Source organism: Gopherus flavomarginatus, chromosome 3 (genome assembly GCF_025201925.1).
Source record: "Gopherus flavomarginatus isolate rGopFla2 chromosome 3, rGopFla2.mat.asm, whole genome shotgun sequence".
Taxonomy (NCBI): Eukaryota; Metazoa; Chordata; order Testudines; family Testudinidae; genus Gopherus; species Gopherus flavomarginatus.
Window position 1 is genome coordinate 212066084 of NC_066619.1, and position 13954 is coordinate 212080037.

Here is a 13954-nt window from a genome sequence, read left to right on the forward strand (position 1 = left end):
TCTAAGATAAAATCCCAGTCTTTTCTGTCTCTTATATGAGTTTTTTCCCCCATACCCTGTCATCCTTCTCTGAATCCCCTCTAATTCTGCAATGTCCTTTTTTGAGATGGGGTGACCAGTATTACACCCCATCTGCTGGCCTTGTTTGTGGAAAGCTACAGCCTGAAGTTGCCACAGGATAAGAGCTGATCATGGAGCTAAAGGACTGAGAGCATGGATGGACTAGGTCATGTATATATGGAGGGTGCTGGCTGAGGCCCCTATTTGGTTCAGGGCTCCTCAAATCATAGAAATGGCCATGTCACTAAAAAATCATATAACTGCAACCTATATGATTTATAGACCTAAATATTTACTAGGTAGATCAATATATTTTATCGCAGAAACATTCTGAAGAGTTAATACATACATTCAAAAAAATAAATATGTATTGTATCTCTCTCTTCACAGGACAGGAAATTAAGTCTATATCCATACAGAACAGTTGATCAGAAATATAAATGAATTTTCTAGAAACATTGATCTTAGAAAAATCTCTTCAGTTTACAGTAACATATTTATCATGCTCTATTGAATCTATGCTGTATGTATATGCAGATATTTAGATTAGTGAACTGTGGCTTTTACTCTCTGAAAAGGTACATTCTAAAACCACCAAACTGCTAAAATAGGGCTAAAATAAAGTATGCCTTTTAGTAAAGACAAACATCTAGATTTGAAAGGCTTTCCTTCCTGACCTTGAGTGATATATTGAATATAATCAAGTGTGGCAAGTTATTTTCTGTAATAGTTCCTAGGTGACAAGAAGGTGGTGTCTTTGCATGAAATGTTTATACTTACAAAATTTTAGACAGCAAACAGGATATCTAAACAAATCTGTCATCAGAATGCATAGTTAATGGCCAAAGTGATGATATTTCTTCTTGGAATTTAATCTTTTGATCAGTTTCCCCAGGTTCAGTTATTGATCTTTACTGACCTCTATAGAGGAAGCAAGTATTGAATGCATTGTTAAAGACAAAATTCTAGTTATGGTAGTTGTCTCTAACTAAGAAACATAACTTTTGGTATTTTCTGCTGTATAAAATGGTACCAAAACTCTTCCCAGTAGGTATATGTAATATCTTCTGTACCACTACTGTTTTTATCCAAGTTATATGCTGAATTAGGTCTAACAAAGCAGGGACTTTTGTAGTAATGTCTTCAGTACTGCCTGACATGGTTTTTCTGTGGCAGAGTTCTTGGCTCATCCATCATCCTGATACTGATATAATGCTGTTCTCATTGCCTTCATCAATAATTAGAATTCTAATGCCAGCAGCTGATGCTGTTAGAGGTTGGGATTCAGAATTGTTCTTTAATTATTAGTGTTATGCTTAACTTGTACACAGTGTATAGGAAAAACACTGGAAATCATTTTCTATCTGATCTTTATAGCATTGTGGATTTATTTGCTTATCTGTTAGCACCGGTGTCAGTTGCTTAGTATATCACCACCTAATATATTAAAATATTTAAAACTATTAGTAGTAAATTGTTCGTCTGTTTTGTCTTGTAATTTAATTACAATCAGGTGATTTGATTTGAGTTTCTAACTTTAACGGTAACATGCTATTTCTCATTTAGTTTATATATAGGCTAATATGTGTAGGTCCCCATTAATGAAATCAAAGACTTTTTGTATGTGAAGATAGTTCTAGAAATTTGATTTTTTTTTTTTTTTGCCATTACAGTAATGCTAGTGGAAGTTAAAGTAGACATTTAGTAGACAGCAGATGCACTTCTAAACTGAAATGATCCCTGAGTTGCAAAGCATCTTTTAACAAATTACTTCGGAGACCCAGCAGGGAGCGTGATCCATGTGAGTGGCTCCTGAAAGTATATGGTTAGGTATAGTATGAAGCAGTCTTAAATGTGCTTGGAACAGCGTTCCAGCCACGACAATAGGTCTTTTTCCTTTTAAGTCTTCTGAGTGTGAGATACAGATAGACAATGAAGCTGAATTATAGGGAGAAGCATCCATACTGTGCTAGAAAGAACAACTCTGAACTGTTCTGTGACTTAGGAGCTAATTAGGTGCCATTGATCTGAAGTCAATGGCAGCTCTTTTTTACTTCAGAGGTATAGGCTCACACTGAGAATATATTGCAGGATTGGACTCTAAACAAGCAGATCCTCTGACTTCAGACTACTCCACGAGGTCTTAATCGTCCTTTCATTATCTCAAATGAATAACCCTCTCTGCCTGGGTGCTAGTATTGAAACAAAAGTAATCCTTTTTTTAAGAACATAGCAAAAACCTAAATATGCTAGAGGAGAAATTTCACAGAAGCTCCTGAACATTCATTCTATAGAATGATTTTATTGGTGACAACATACTGCATTCCTCTTCCATGCTTTCTCCTTTTATTGTGTAATACTAACAACTTTTCTACAGATCTAATAGATTTGTGTAGTGGTGTTGGAGAAACTTTTTCATTGGTCTTAGTTAAGAGCTACATTGGTGATTTCTCCCTTAAACCAGAAGAGTATGCTCATATGAGAGCCACCTATTTGAATGTTCATATGGAATGCTATAATAAAAGGACCAGTTGGCCATCCACTCTGTGTATTCTAATACACTAGTAAAATACTATTTCTCTTCAGAAAAGTCCCTCTTACAGGATTGAAGCAGTAGCATTTGGACTTCCGTTGGGGCTGGTGTATGTTGAGAATATACATTGGCGTAACTACTTCTCTTGGGGCTGAGAAGAATCCACACCCCTGAAAGACATAGTATTCTCACCTTAATCCTAGTTACTCGCAGAGAGGTGGATTACCTGTGCTGATAGGAGAACCCCTCCCACTGGCATAGGTGGTATCTACACTGAAGAACTACAGCCATTGTGCTGTTGTAGCATTTCAAGTGTAGACCAGCCCTTAGCGCTTATTTCGAAGTTAAGGAAAGTATGATTTCAGCCACTCTGTCAGACTTTAATGGGGTATTAAGTACTTTATCTGGTATGGATGAGCTAGATAAATTGAACTTTGCACAAGTTAGCCAGTGCCAAGCAGCCATTTTCATAGTCAGACACCAGTTGTCTCTTACTGTTCTGTGCACATTAGCAGTAATTGGTCGTGCGCTAGCTATATCTGTTGTCTTCCTTTTTTTCAGTTCACATCTCTAGTGAATTTTTCAAATCAGTCAAGATAGAACTAACTGCTACCCTTGCAGCCAATGGGGGTTGTATCATTTAGTCCAGTAGTTGCAGTAACAGGCCATTACTGAGCCCTTTTGAAAATCCCACAATAAAGCACTATTAATTATTAATGAGAACTAGGCATCTACATTCCTAGATGCCTTTAAAAATCTCAGCCTAAAGCTTTAATAATATCTCCACCTCTTCATACTCTAGGCTACAAACCATTCTCTGTTTCTCTTTAGTAATTTTAAAGAGCGCAAGACTACTAGAGTGATAGCTAAAGCTTTGTTTCACTATTCTCCCCTGAAATTTGTTACAAGCTTGGTTCCACTTTGCTTTAATAATTCATAATCAGACAAGAACTTATTTAGGAGCCACTGCCAAGGTTGATAGGCCCCAACTTCATGTATTTAAAAAAAATAATTGGATTAAGACAATTGGGACTTCTCAAAATTGTCCTAATAGCTTAAAAAAATGTATTCTTTTGAGGGACCTCCCACCATCTAGCCTTGTCTTTAGACAAACATAAAAGTGGCCATACTGGGTCAGACCAAAGGTCCATCCCTGTATCCTGTCTACCGAAGGTGGCCAATGCCAGGTGCCCCAGAGGGTGTGAATCTAATAGGTAATGATCAAGTAATCTCTCTCCTGCTGTCCATCACCACACTCTGACAAACAGAGGCTAGGGACACCATTCCTTACCCATCCTAGCCAATAGCTATTAATGGACTTAACCTCCATGAATTTATCCAGTTCTCTTTTAAACCCTGTTATAATCATAGCCTTCACAACCTCCTCAAGCAAGGAGTTCCACAAGTTGACTGCGCTGTGTGAAGAACTTCCTTTTATTTGTTTTAAACCTGCTGCCCATTAATTTCATTTGGTGGCCCCTAGTTCTTATATAATGGGAACAAGTAAATAACTTTTCCACATTACTCATGATTTTATATACTTCTATCATAGCCCCCCTTTGTCTCCTCTTTTCCAAGCTGAAAAATCCTAGCCTCTTTAATCTCTCCTCATAGGGGAGCCGTTCCAAACCCCTAATCCTTTTAGTTGCCCTTCTCTGAACCTTTTCTAGTGCCAGTATATCTTTTTTGAGATGAGGAGACCACATCTGTATGCAGTATTCAAGATGTGGGCATACCATGGATTTATATAAAGACAATAAGATATTCTCAGTCTTATTCTCTCTCTACTTTTTAATGATTCCTAACATCCTGTTTGCTTTTTTGACTGCCACTGCACACTGCGTGGACGTCTTCAGAGAACTATCCATGATGACTCCAAGATCTTTTTCCTGACTCATTGTAGCTAAATTAGCCCCCATCATATTCTGTGTATAGTTGGGGTTATTTTTCCCAATGTGCATTACTTTACTTTTATCCACATTCAATTTCATTTGCCATTTTGTTGCCCAATCACTTAGTTTTGTGAGCTCTTTTTGAAGTTCTTCACCATCTGCTTTGGTCTTAACTATCTCAAGCAGTTTAGTATCATCTGCAAACTTTGCCACCTCACTTTTTACCCCTTTCTCCAAGTCACTTATGAATAAGTTGAATAGGATTGGTCCTAGGACTGACGCTTGGAGAACACCACTAGTTACCTCTCTCCATTCTGAAAATTGCCAATTTATTCATACCCTTTGTTCCCTTTTAACCAGTTCTCAAGCCATGAAAGGATCTTCCCTCTTATCCCATGACAACTTAATTGACGTAAGAAATCTAAGTACTCTATGTCCACTGGATCCGCCTCGTCCATATGTTTGTTGACCCCTTCAAAGAACTCTAATAAATTAGTAAGACATGGTTTCTCTTAATAGAAATCATGTTGACTTTTACCCAACAATGTATGATGTTCTATGTGTCTGACAATTTTATTCTTTACAATTGTTTCAACTAATTTGCTGGGTACTGATGTTAGACTTACTGGTCTGTAATTGCCGGGATCACCTCTAGAGCCCTTTTTAAATATTGGTGTTACCTTAGCTATCTTCCAGTCATTGGGTACAGAAGCCAATTTAAAGGACAGGTTACAGTTTAGTTAACTGGTATAAATCTGTACTTGTTACCTGGGGTTCTTTCAACCCAAAGCTCTTGGTAACTTTACTCTGTACGAGGAGGTGTCAGGAAATAAATCAGGGGAGACACGGCCGTCTGACTGATAGATGACTGGTACAGACAGGACAACACAAGACAAGACTGCTTTCACTTAAAGCTAAACTTTACTAGTCTCAAGCACTTACACACATCCACAACAAGATTAGTAAAACAGCCCCAACCCTTGATAATTACCAAAGCTGAGTGTGGCTTTTGAGTCATACAGCGACAGCCCCTCTGCTGCTGAGGAACACAAGATGCATCCAGAGGGCGAGGCCAGTCCTGAAGAGTCCCCCAAATGAGTCCCCGTATTTATACATTAGTAATAGAATGACATGTCCCTTAAAGAAACCTTGTTAAGTAAGCAGTTTAAAGCAAGAGGTTCCTTCTGATTATTGATTAACCAGGTGTTGGTTTTTCCAGAACTTGCAGCTTGAGACCTCAGTAAACATTCGTGGGGCATATCCTACTCTTTTAAAACACATGTATCAGCAACTTCAACACAGTTCTTATCAGAAAGGACGTGGGGTTAAGCTGCGCTTTCAGTGGCACCCGAACCCCCCTTCCCTCTTGCCTTAGTCAAGCTGAGACTTGCTTTTAACAGCTTGCTGACTAGGCTGTCTTTAACAATAAGCCATAGTGGTTTCAGGCACTTTACTGGTTTGCTAAAGTCTCCCTGGACATACTGGATATTCTGAAATTAAGTATTTACATAAAGGGCTATGTACCATTTAAGTGGCTGCAACTATTTGCATGTGTGTATGTAGATATGGCCAAAGTCTACCTGCTGATACACAGCACAAGCCTGTGTGAACAATTTGCTTCTAGCTTTAGTGCTGCCTACTTTTAAGATATCTTGCAGCTGTCATGCAGGATCTTTTTGGAGAATAGGGATGCTCCAGCGTTGTCCTAGGGTTGTGTCTACAAGGTCATAGGTCAGATAAGGCAAGCAAATCAGATAAGTGTGAAGTCAGTGTGCATAAATTAAAGGCCATGCCACTTGACTCCTGTGTGAGAACATCCTCACAGCAGTTTAACATGCTTTATTTAATGTAGAATGACTTGTGTCCCATGTAGACATCTGTTAATGACAGAGAGTGAGCTACAAGTAGCTGTCCCTAGAAACTTCCAAGTGTAAAGGGAATTGTCTTTATTTTTAATAGGCGCTTCAGAAAACTCTGGTTAAAATATAAATTTTAATTTGAAAAATGATACAATTGTCTTGTTACATCCTTTGTTACAAAAACACTAAGTTAAATCTTAAGCTTAACACCTCTATTTTAAATTAAACATCCAAAGTATAGTACAAGCTATAAAATGAATAATTTATATTTATAATTAAAAGAAAATGGGCCAATTCTTTACTGACTAAAACCTAATATATTTATTGTAATTTTTTTTCTGTGTGTTTGAGAATGAAAAGCGAATAGAGGATAAACACTCAAGTTAAATAAGCTGCTAAAACTATTTTTTGTCCAAGTCTTCTGTCCAGAAGACTATATGTTACTGTCGTTTCTTCAAACTTTACAGAGTATGTGATGCTCAGACTACAGTTTTGCACTGTAGCTTTCACTCAGTTGTTGAAATGCAAGTACAATATTGTCATTTGGATTGTCACAAAGTTCACCTAAGGATGTTCAGTTTAAAAAAAATATTATCTTGTTAAAATTGCTTGAGAGATATAAAAAGATATACATTAAAATTCTGTTTTGTCAGTACATATGCATACCATACCCAATTGCTTTAATAAGTGAAAAATCTTTGAGTAGATTGTAAGCATCTCCTTCATTTAACCTAGTAAAGGGAAAAAAATCTCAAATTATTTTAAAGGGTTATTAAAAAGAAACTTGTTACACTACGCTATAAATCCTCTCATTGCTCCCAGCTGGTAGGCAAAGTCCAGAGTAAACAGACACCCCTTGTTCCAGGCCACAAGGATCAACAAAGTCTAACTTTGATTAATAGAAAATTAATTTCAAATTTGAGAGCTCATAATTCAGGCAAAACAAAGTTGCTGTACTGAGTAAGATTATACATATTTACATAATCATGCTTAGCCTATTAAAATATTCAAAACAATCACATTAGAAAAGAGTAAAAATATGTCTGGGGAAAGTAACAAATGCATTAAATAACTAACTTTATTGGATAGAAAACAGCTGTTGGAACAGCATGCAAAAGCAAAGCAATCTAAACTGTAATAAGTGGAATTCAGACCAATATGTTGTCTGCATTGGGAACAGAAAGAGATCAAAGACTAGCTGTTTTGTCTATAGGCAAATAAACTGAATTGTGCAGAAAGGACCTCAGGTTATTAGCGCAATACTCCATGCAGGAGGCTGGAAATTTTGTAGCAGCTTCAGGTAAATTAACATTTGTGATGTTTCAGTACACCTTTCTTCATTTCTGTTGATATAAACTCATATGCCCCATATTTCTGTTTTCATTGTGTTTTAGAATTTTGTATAGAAAACATTGTGAATGCTACCATAAACAATGTACTAAGCATTTGTCAAACATTTGAAGATGGATGATCTATAAGGAGCTAGCAATCAAAAGACAGACAAGTATACACAGTTTAGGGGGGAAATAGGTAATTTTTGTACAAGTTAACTAGATTCACTATAGGCAGCAGGGGAGAAATAAGCCTATCAGAGCAGACTAGTCGACATGGTAAGTTAGTGTGTGGGGCAAGTCAGGGTGTGAATCTACAGCATGCTAGCTTGCTGTGCAGTGAAGTCCCATGTTGGCCCTGGTACAGTGCTGTAAAAGTTCCATAGTGTGCTGTAGCAGGGCCCACACAGGTTATTACTAGTAGCGTGCTGTAGCATCACACCTTGGCTTAACAACACATTAACTCTGTGTAGACCTTAACAGTGGAGGAAGGAGATGAGCTTAGAATAGCTGTGCTATATCTATGGGGCTGCATGACAGTATGGAAGTGACTGAACGAGAAGCTGGGAACAAGGCAGAGAATGGATCAGGCAGGAGACTTTGCAAAGCTTGACCAGTGAGGATAAGTTGAGAGAGGTAAACCAAACTTTGAAGGCAATGACAAGAAACTTAAATGTGATAAAAGAGCAGACAGAGCCGGTGGAGGGATTCAAAAATATTCAGAGGCGAGTAATCTGATCAAACTCACCGGTAAGGAAGATGAGTTTAGAAAATGTGTGTTGAATGCACGGATGTGGGCTGTGTGTGTATTTAGTAGGCCAGAAAGGAGAATGTAGCAGCAACTGAGGAAGAAAACAGTGAGGGCCTGAAATAAATTTGGCTATGGGCAGCGGAGTTAAAAACAGTGACCAGCAAGATCACAATGTGCATTGTGAGACAGCTCCTGGAGACCAGTTAAGTTGATGTAAGCAATGGAGTGTCTACACGTTGATGTAGCAGACAACTTACATTAGTGGGAGGAACACTCTAGTATAGAAACTAACCTTGTTAAATTGACGTAAGCTGCCTTACATCAGCATAACTCTGTAGTGTATACCAGGCCTCAGTTGTCAAGGGAAGCTGGAAATCTTAGCAGTCTAAGAGGAGATGGAGATCATAGGAGCATTTGGTGCTTGGGTCACATGGGGAGGTGGTGTGCATTTGCAGGCTAAGTACAGTACCACAATGATTGGAATTGACGTCATCGGCAGTTGACATTTAAATTGCCATTTTTAGGTTTTACAGCTCAAACACTACTTAAATGAAGAGGGCTGTTCACACTTCTGACATTGTCTGCAGCCGCAGCAAGTCACTGTTCACATTTGGAAGTTTGTAACTATAAATACCAGAAATGTAATATTTTAATAAGGAAAAATTCTATGCTACTGGGTAAGCATGACAAGGGATCCTGTCCTATATTTTGTGGCTGTGCAATTGCAGGCAGTTAACTTATCTCGTGTTCAAAATATATTCAGCCATTATGACTTTGCAGCAAAGTATTCAAATTAAACAAGAAGTACGTACCAATTATCTGTTGTCAGTGCAATCAAGGAGCCATGTTTAAAAAAGTCAAGGGAATAAGCATTCAGTGGCATTCTTCCTTGATTATAATATTTCTCCAACCAACACAGAGGAGCATTTCTGACATTAACACCAATTGTATGCAAGACAGCCTGAGAAATACAGTCCATCAATTGTTTTTCAAATGTTTGTATTTTTATACTTTTGGTGTGTCACTAATTACTGTATGCAATCTAGGATTTTAGACCTATTGCTAAAAGGAGTTGCATGACTATAATCTGGGCCACTCTGAAAATTTAGGATCATGTTGTGTGTGGGTTGATGTAGCAGACCCTTTGCACTTCCAGGGTTTCAATTTTCATTTTCTATGTTGAAGTAGCTGGGGTTTTGGCCTGTATAATTGATATATCTTCTGAGCTCTATAGATGGCCACAAAGACCCTGTGCTGTTGCAGTAGCTTACATGGCAGCGTGACTCTGGTCTGCCCCAGACTGCTCTCTCAGTATTCAGCACTACCTTATCCATGAGATGTTTCTGAATTTGGGGTGACTTTTGACTCATACAGAGAATGTGTTCAGATCTGTCTGAAATGGGCTGAATATGAATTCCAAACTCAAACACCTTGAAACATGGAACAGTTTGATGTTGGACTTGTATTTCATGCTCCCAATTTCAGGAGCATTAGGAGGCGGGGATTTACTTTAGTCTATTATAGAAATAGGGGTCCTGATGTAGCCTGGGGATGGTCCTTACCCTGGTCTGCACACTAAAGGGAAACAGCTTGCACTTCCTATATGTTGGGATTGAGTAGGGTTGCTGTGACAGTAGACCTAACTTATGCCATGACTGCCATAGCCTATAAGCCTCAGAGCTTATGTAAGAACACCCCCAGATAATGCCTTTTTCCATCGCCAACATATTCTGTAGTTCTCTCTTTACTGGAGGTCTTCACTAAGCGTCTTTATGCCTACTTCATAATTGGTGCAACGGGGCCATAGAAGAGTTAAGAATTCCCACTCCCCCAGAATGAAATTCAGATGCAGAACATAAGAACTGCCCTACTGCATCAGACTACATCTAGCCAAGTATCCTGTCTTCCATCAGTGGCCAATGTCAGGTGCTTCAGAGGGAATGAACAGAACAGGTAATCATCAAGTGATCCATCCCCTTCTGATTTTGAGGCCCTCTCTACAAAAAAATAAAAAATAAAAATTACTTAATTAACATTCTCAGCATCAAATAAATCCTGGTCAATAGTTCCAGACAGGCAAGTGAAAGGTGACACAGAAGCTATGCTTTTGGTGCTGTTCATCAAATGAGATGTCAGTTCAGAATTATCACATTCTTTATGTGTAAAATCTAATAAGAAAAAATTTTAAAATGTGAATGTAATATCTTCACAAGCTCAAGTGCCCTTTAATAATCAGTGCATTTTAAAAGCAGTTAATTTTTTTCATAAACATCTCAATTAGTGTGGAGTTGTGTGCAAAGTATAAATCTCCCTAATGCTTCAGAAATTAAACCTAAGGTATCCTGTGTCTTGCTAAAACTGATTAAGACTTACCATATAGTTGATTTTTTTTAAACTAAAATTAACCACCTCAACTTAAATATTTTTTCCTCCTACCTTAAAAAAAAACCTTTAAACTAGGGTCAAAATAATAGTGGACATTAAACATACTGAAATATTGAGAAAATGGTTGTACTACAGGATCACTGAAATATCTTTAAAGAGATATGATTGCAGTTCCTATAATGAAAAGGGAGTCCCAAGGAACAAAGGAACAGCTGTTCCTGAGATGATTAAAGAGAAGCCTGGTGAAGGTATCAACTACAAATGTCAAGGAGAGGACAGCAACAGCAAAAAGGGAGGAGAGGGTCAGCAACAACAAAGATGGGGGACTGGAGGAATGGAACCTGCAGAGAGTGGCACTGAGGCACTGATCCATGGGTGTGATCCTGCATTCCTTGCACATCAAAAATAATCCCTAATGTAAATGTCCAGTGTATTATGAAAGAGGCTGTTTTATAAAGCCACAATTTTCTCTTTGTGTTTTGTTGCACACACAAACCAGGCCAAGCTTCATTTTCCTGGTTTGTGACACCACCATCCCTAATTTACAATTACTTGTGCCACAAATAAATAAATATTTTCCAATTAATCAGTATTGGGATTTCTCCAACAGTGCAAAGCAGTTCCTTAATTATTAACACTAATGCCACACTTCATAACTGAGCATGACTTTGGAAAGCTCAGTGGGTCACACCCAACTGCCTGAGAGCTGCAACATTCCATGGTTGTTAGGAATCAGTAGGAGCCTAGATGGAAAGGAAGGAGAAGCCCATCTAGAGTTGTATGGTGGTTCCTGCTGCTGCCATCTTCTCCCTGCTCTGCCTCTTACTTAAGTCTGTGACCCGATCACACTGGAAGTCTGTTGAGATTCTGCTATCCATCCAGAGGAGCATGGACCTGATGATGGTGGTGAGGCCAGCCAGCTTTCCGCCAGCTCTAGTGGCTGCTTGTCATCCCTCTGTGGGAGTTGTCTGCAGAATAAGGCAGTCATCGCTGGATCAATGACATTTCGGTCACATTTTCAGCCTTATCTTTCCCATCATTAGGCCTAGACCCTTTCTTTAAATGAAAGCTGAGATTCTGATGTCAACACGTGACTGACAGCTATGCCCAAGGGATGTGGGCATTATGTATTTGCCTTAAACTTGCCCTGCCCGGAGCTTTGTTGGAATCCTACTGAGAAGGAGGCAAAGCTCAGGTGACAGTAGGAGCCTATCAGCGCATGTGATCACATTTTGAACATTAGCACAGTGTATTGTGAGTGACATCTCATTTGAACATCTCAGATCGGAAGAGTGGTTTGTAGGTGGAACCTGGAAGAGTACCGACTATTTTTTTCTCCCCAATTTGAGCCCTGCCCAGCAATACTAGCTCCCTCCTCTTACAGCCTCTCACATAAAGACTACCAGTTCCCCTCCCCTAGATGACTCTCCCAACTCAGAAACATCATTCTCTTCTCTTCTCCCCATCCTCAAAAGCATCATCAACACACTCTCCCAGAAGCCCCATCCCCACCTTTTTTGGTCTGCAATCCACAAAATGGCAGAACAAAACCTACTCTATGATCAAAATTATTCAATCCTTTTGTGACACTAACAGACTGGTCAACTTGGCTATGACCCATAACAATTAAGCAAAAGTCATTGAAATGTAACCAACACAAAATACTTGTCTATGGATTTCAAAGATATGTCCCAGACCAGCAATCATGAACCCATTTATTTGTAGTAACAGAAATCAAGGGTAGATGCTAAGTGTATTTGTCTGTGTTTACCTATAGCTTGTTAGAAGTTTAACAAATGTAATAAGATTAGCTTGTAGATGCTAATTCCCTTTCATGTCTTAATGGCCCTATATTATGGATGTGGATGATTCAATTACCCTTAAAATTAAAGATATAAGATGCTGTAGGAACTAAAATTATTATTTACATTATTTTCAGCTTAATTATCTATGCTATAATGAACTGTCTTGATAGTTTGAATGACTAATTGCCCTATGTTAATGAATGCAACTAGTCTGCCTGTGTATGTATAGGAAATAGAAGATTAGCTTCAAAGCAACAACGTTTCTGCTGTTCTTCATTCGGGGAAGGTCCTGCTGTGACAATTGCTGTCAAGAGGCTTATCAGCTTGTAGAGGACTATAAAGTAAGCTTCAGGACTGATCCTTTTTATCTCAGGTCTGCTTAAACTTTAAACAGGGAAGGTCTAAGCCACAACACTAAGGTCTCCAGGTTTATTCTGGATTTACCGTGGAATGCTCATGGAAGAATCTAAACAAACTCTACACCTGGACTGCCTGTTGCACTATAACTTTTTTAATTGATTCCAGACAGACTTTACAAATCACCAGCCTCAGCATCTCTGCTATGAAACTAACATGAGGACTTTTCACATCTCTGTACATATACTGATCTCTTAACCACTGCAACACTTTTCCTTCTTTTTCCTTTTATTATTAAAACCTTTAGTTTTAATTACTGGCATCTGAGTGATTATTGGTGTCATGGTATAATTCCCCACTCTGAACCTTAGCATCCAAAAGATGGGGTACCAGCATGAATTCCTCTAAGCTCAATTACCAGCTTAGTACTTGTAGTGCTGCCACCAACCAGGAATTCCAGTGCCTGGTACACTCTGGTCCCCCCAAAACCTGGCCCGGGGACCCCCAAGAGCCAGACCCTCTGGATCTTAACACAATGAAAGGAAACCCTTTCCCTCACCGTTGCCTCTCCCAGGCTTCCCCTCCCTGGGTTACCCTGGAAGATCACTGTGATTCACACTCCTTGAATCTTAAAACAGAGAGGAAAATCCACCTTCCCCCCTCCTTTTCTCTCCCCCTCCCAGACTCTCCCTGAGAGAGAAACTAATCCTAACACAGAGAGAAAATTAACCTCTCTCTCCCCCTTCCCTCCTTTCTCCCCACCAATTCCCTGGTGGATCCAGACCCGTCCCCTGGGGCCTCACACCATAATAAAAAAACTCCCAGCCTAAGTATACAAGTACAAATTAAAATCCTTTCAGCAAAATACAAATTTGAACTCCTTCCAGCCAAATACAAATTTGCAAATAAAACAAACATAAGCCTAACTCGCCTTATCTACCTAGTACTTACTATTGTGGACATGTAAGAGACTGTATCAGA

General features: G+C 38.8%; 1 protein-coding gene across 4 annotated transcripts in view; it reads left to right on the forward strand.

Moving 5' to 3' along the window:
• The window catches only part of LOC127047673 (serine-rich adhesin for platelets-like), an 81157-nt gene that overhangs the window by 17431 nt on the left and 49772 nt on the right, over positions 1 to 13954 (forward strand). Inside the window, exon 9 of one of the 4 annotated variants that reach the window (XM_050946168.1) lies at positions 451 to 1534. The exons of the other annotated variants lie outside the window; for them this stretch is intronic. Coding sequence (XP_050802125.1) covers positions 451 to 488 — 38 coding nt within the window. The 3' untranslated portion in view covers positions 489 to 1534. Of the gene's footprint in view, positions 1 to 450; positions 1535 to 13954 lie in introns of those variants that run through there. 4 annotated transcript variants of the gene reach the window in all.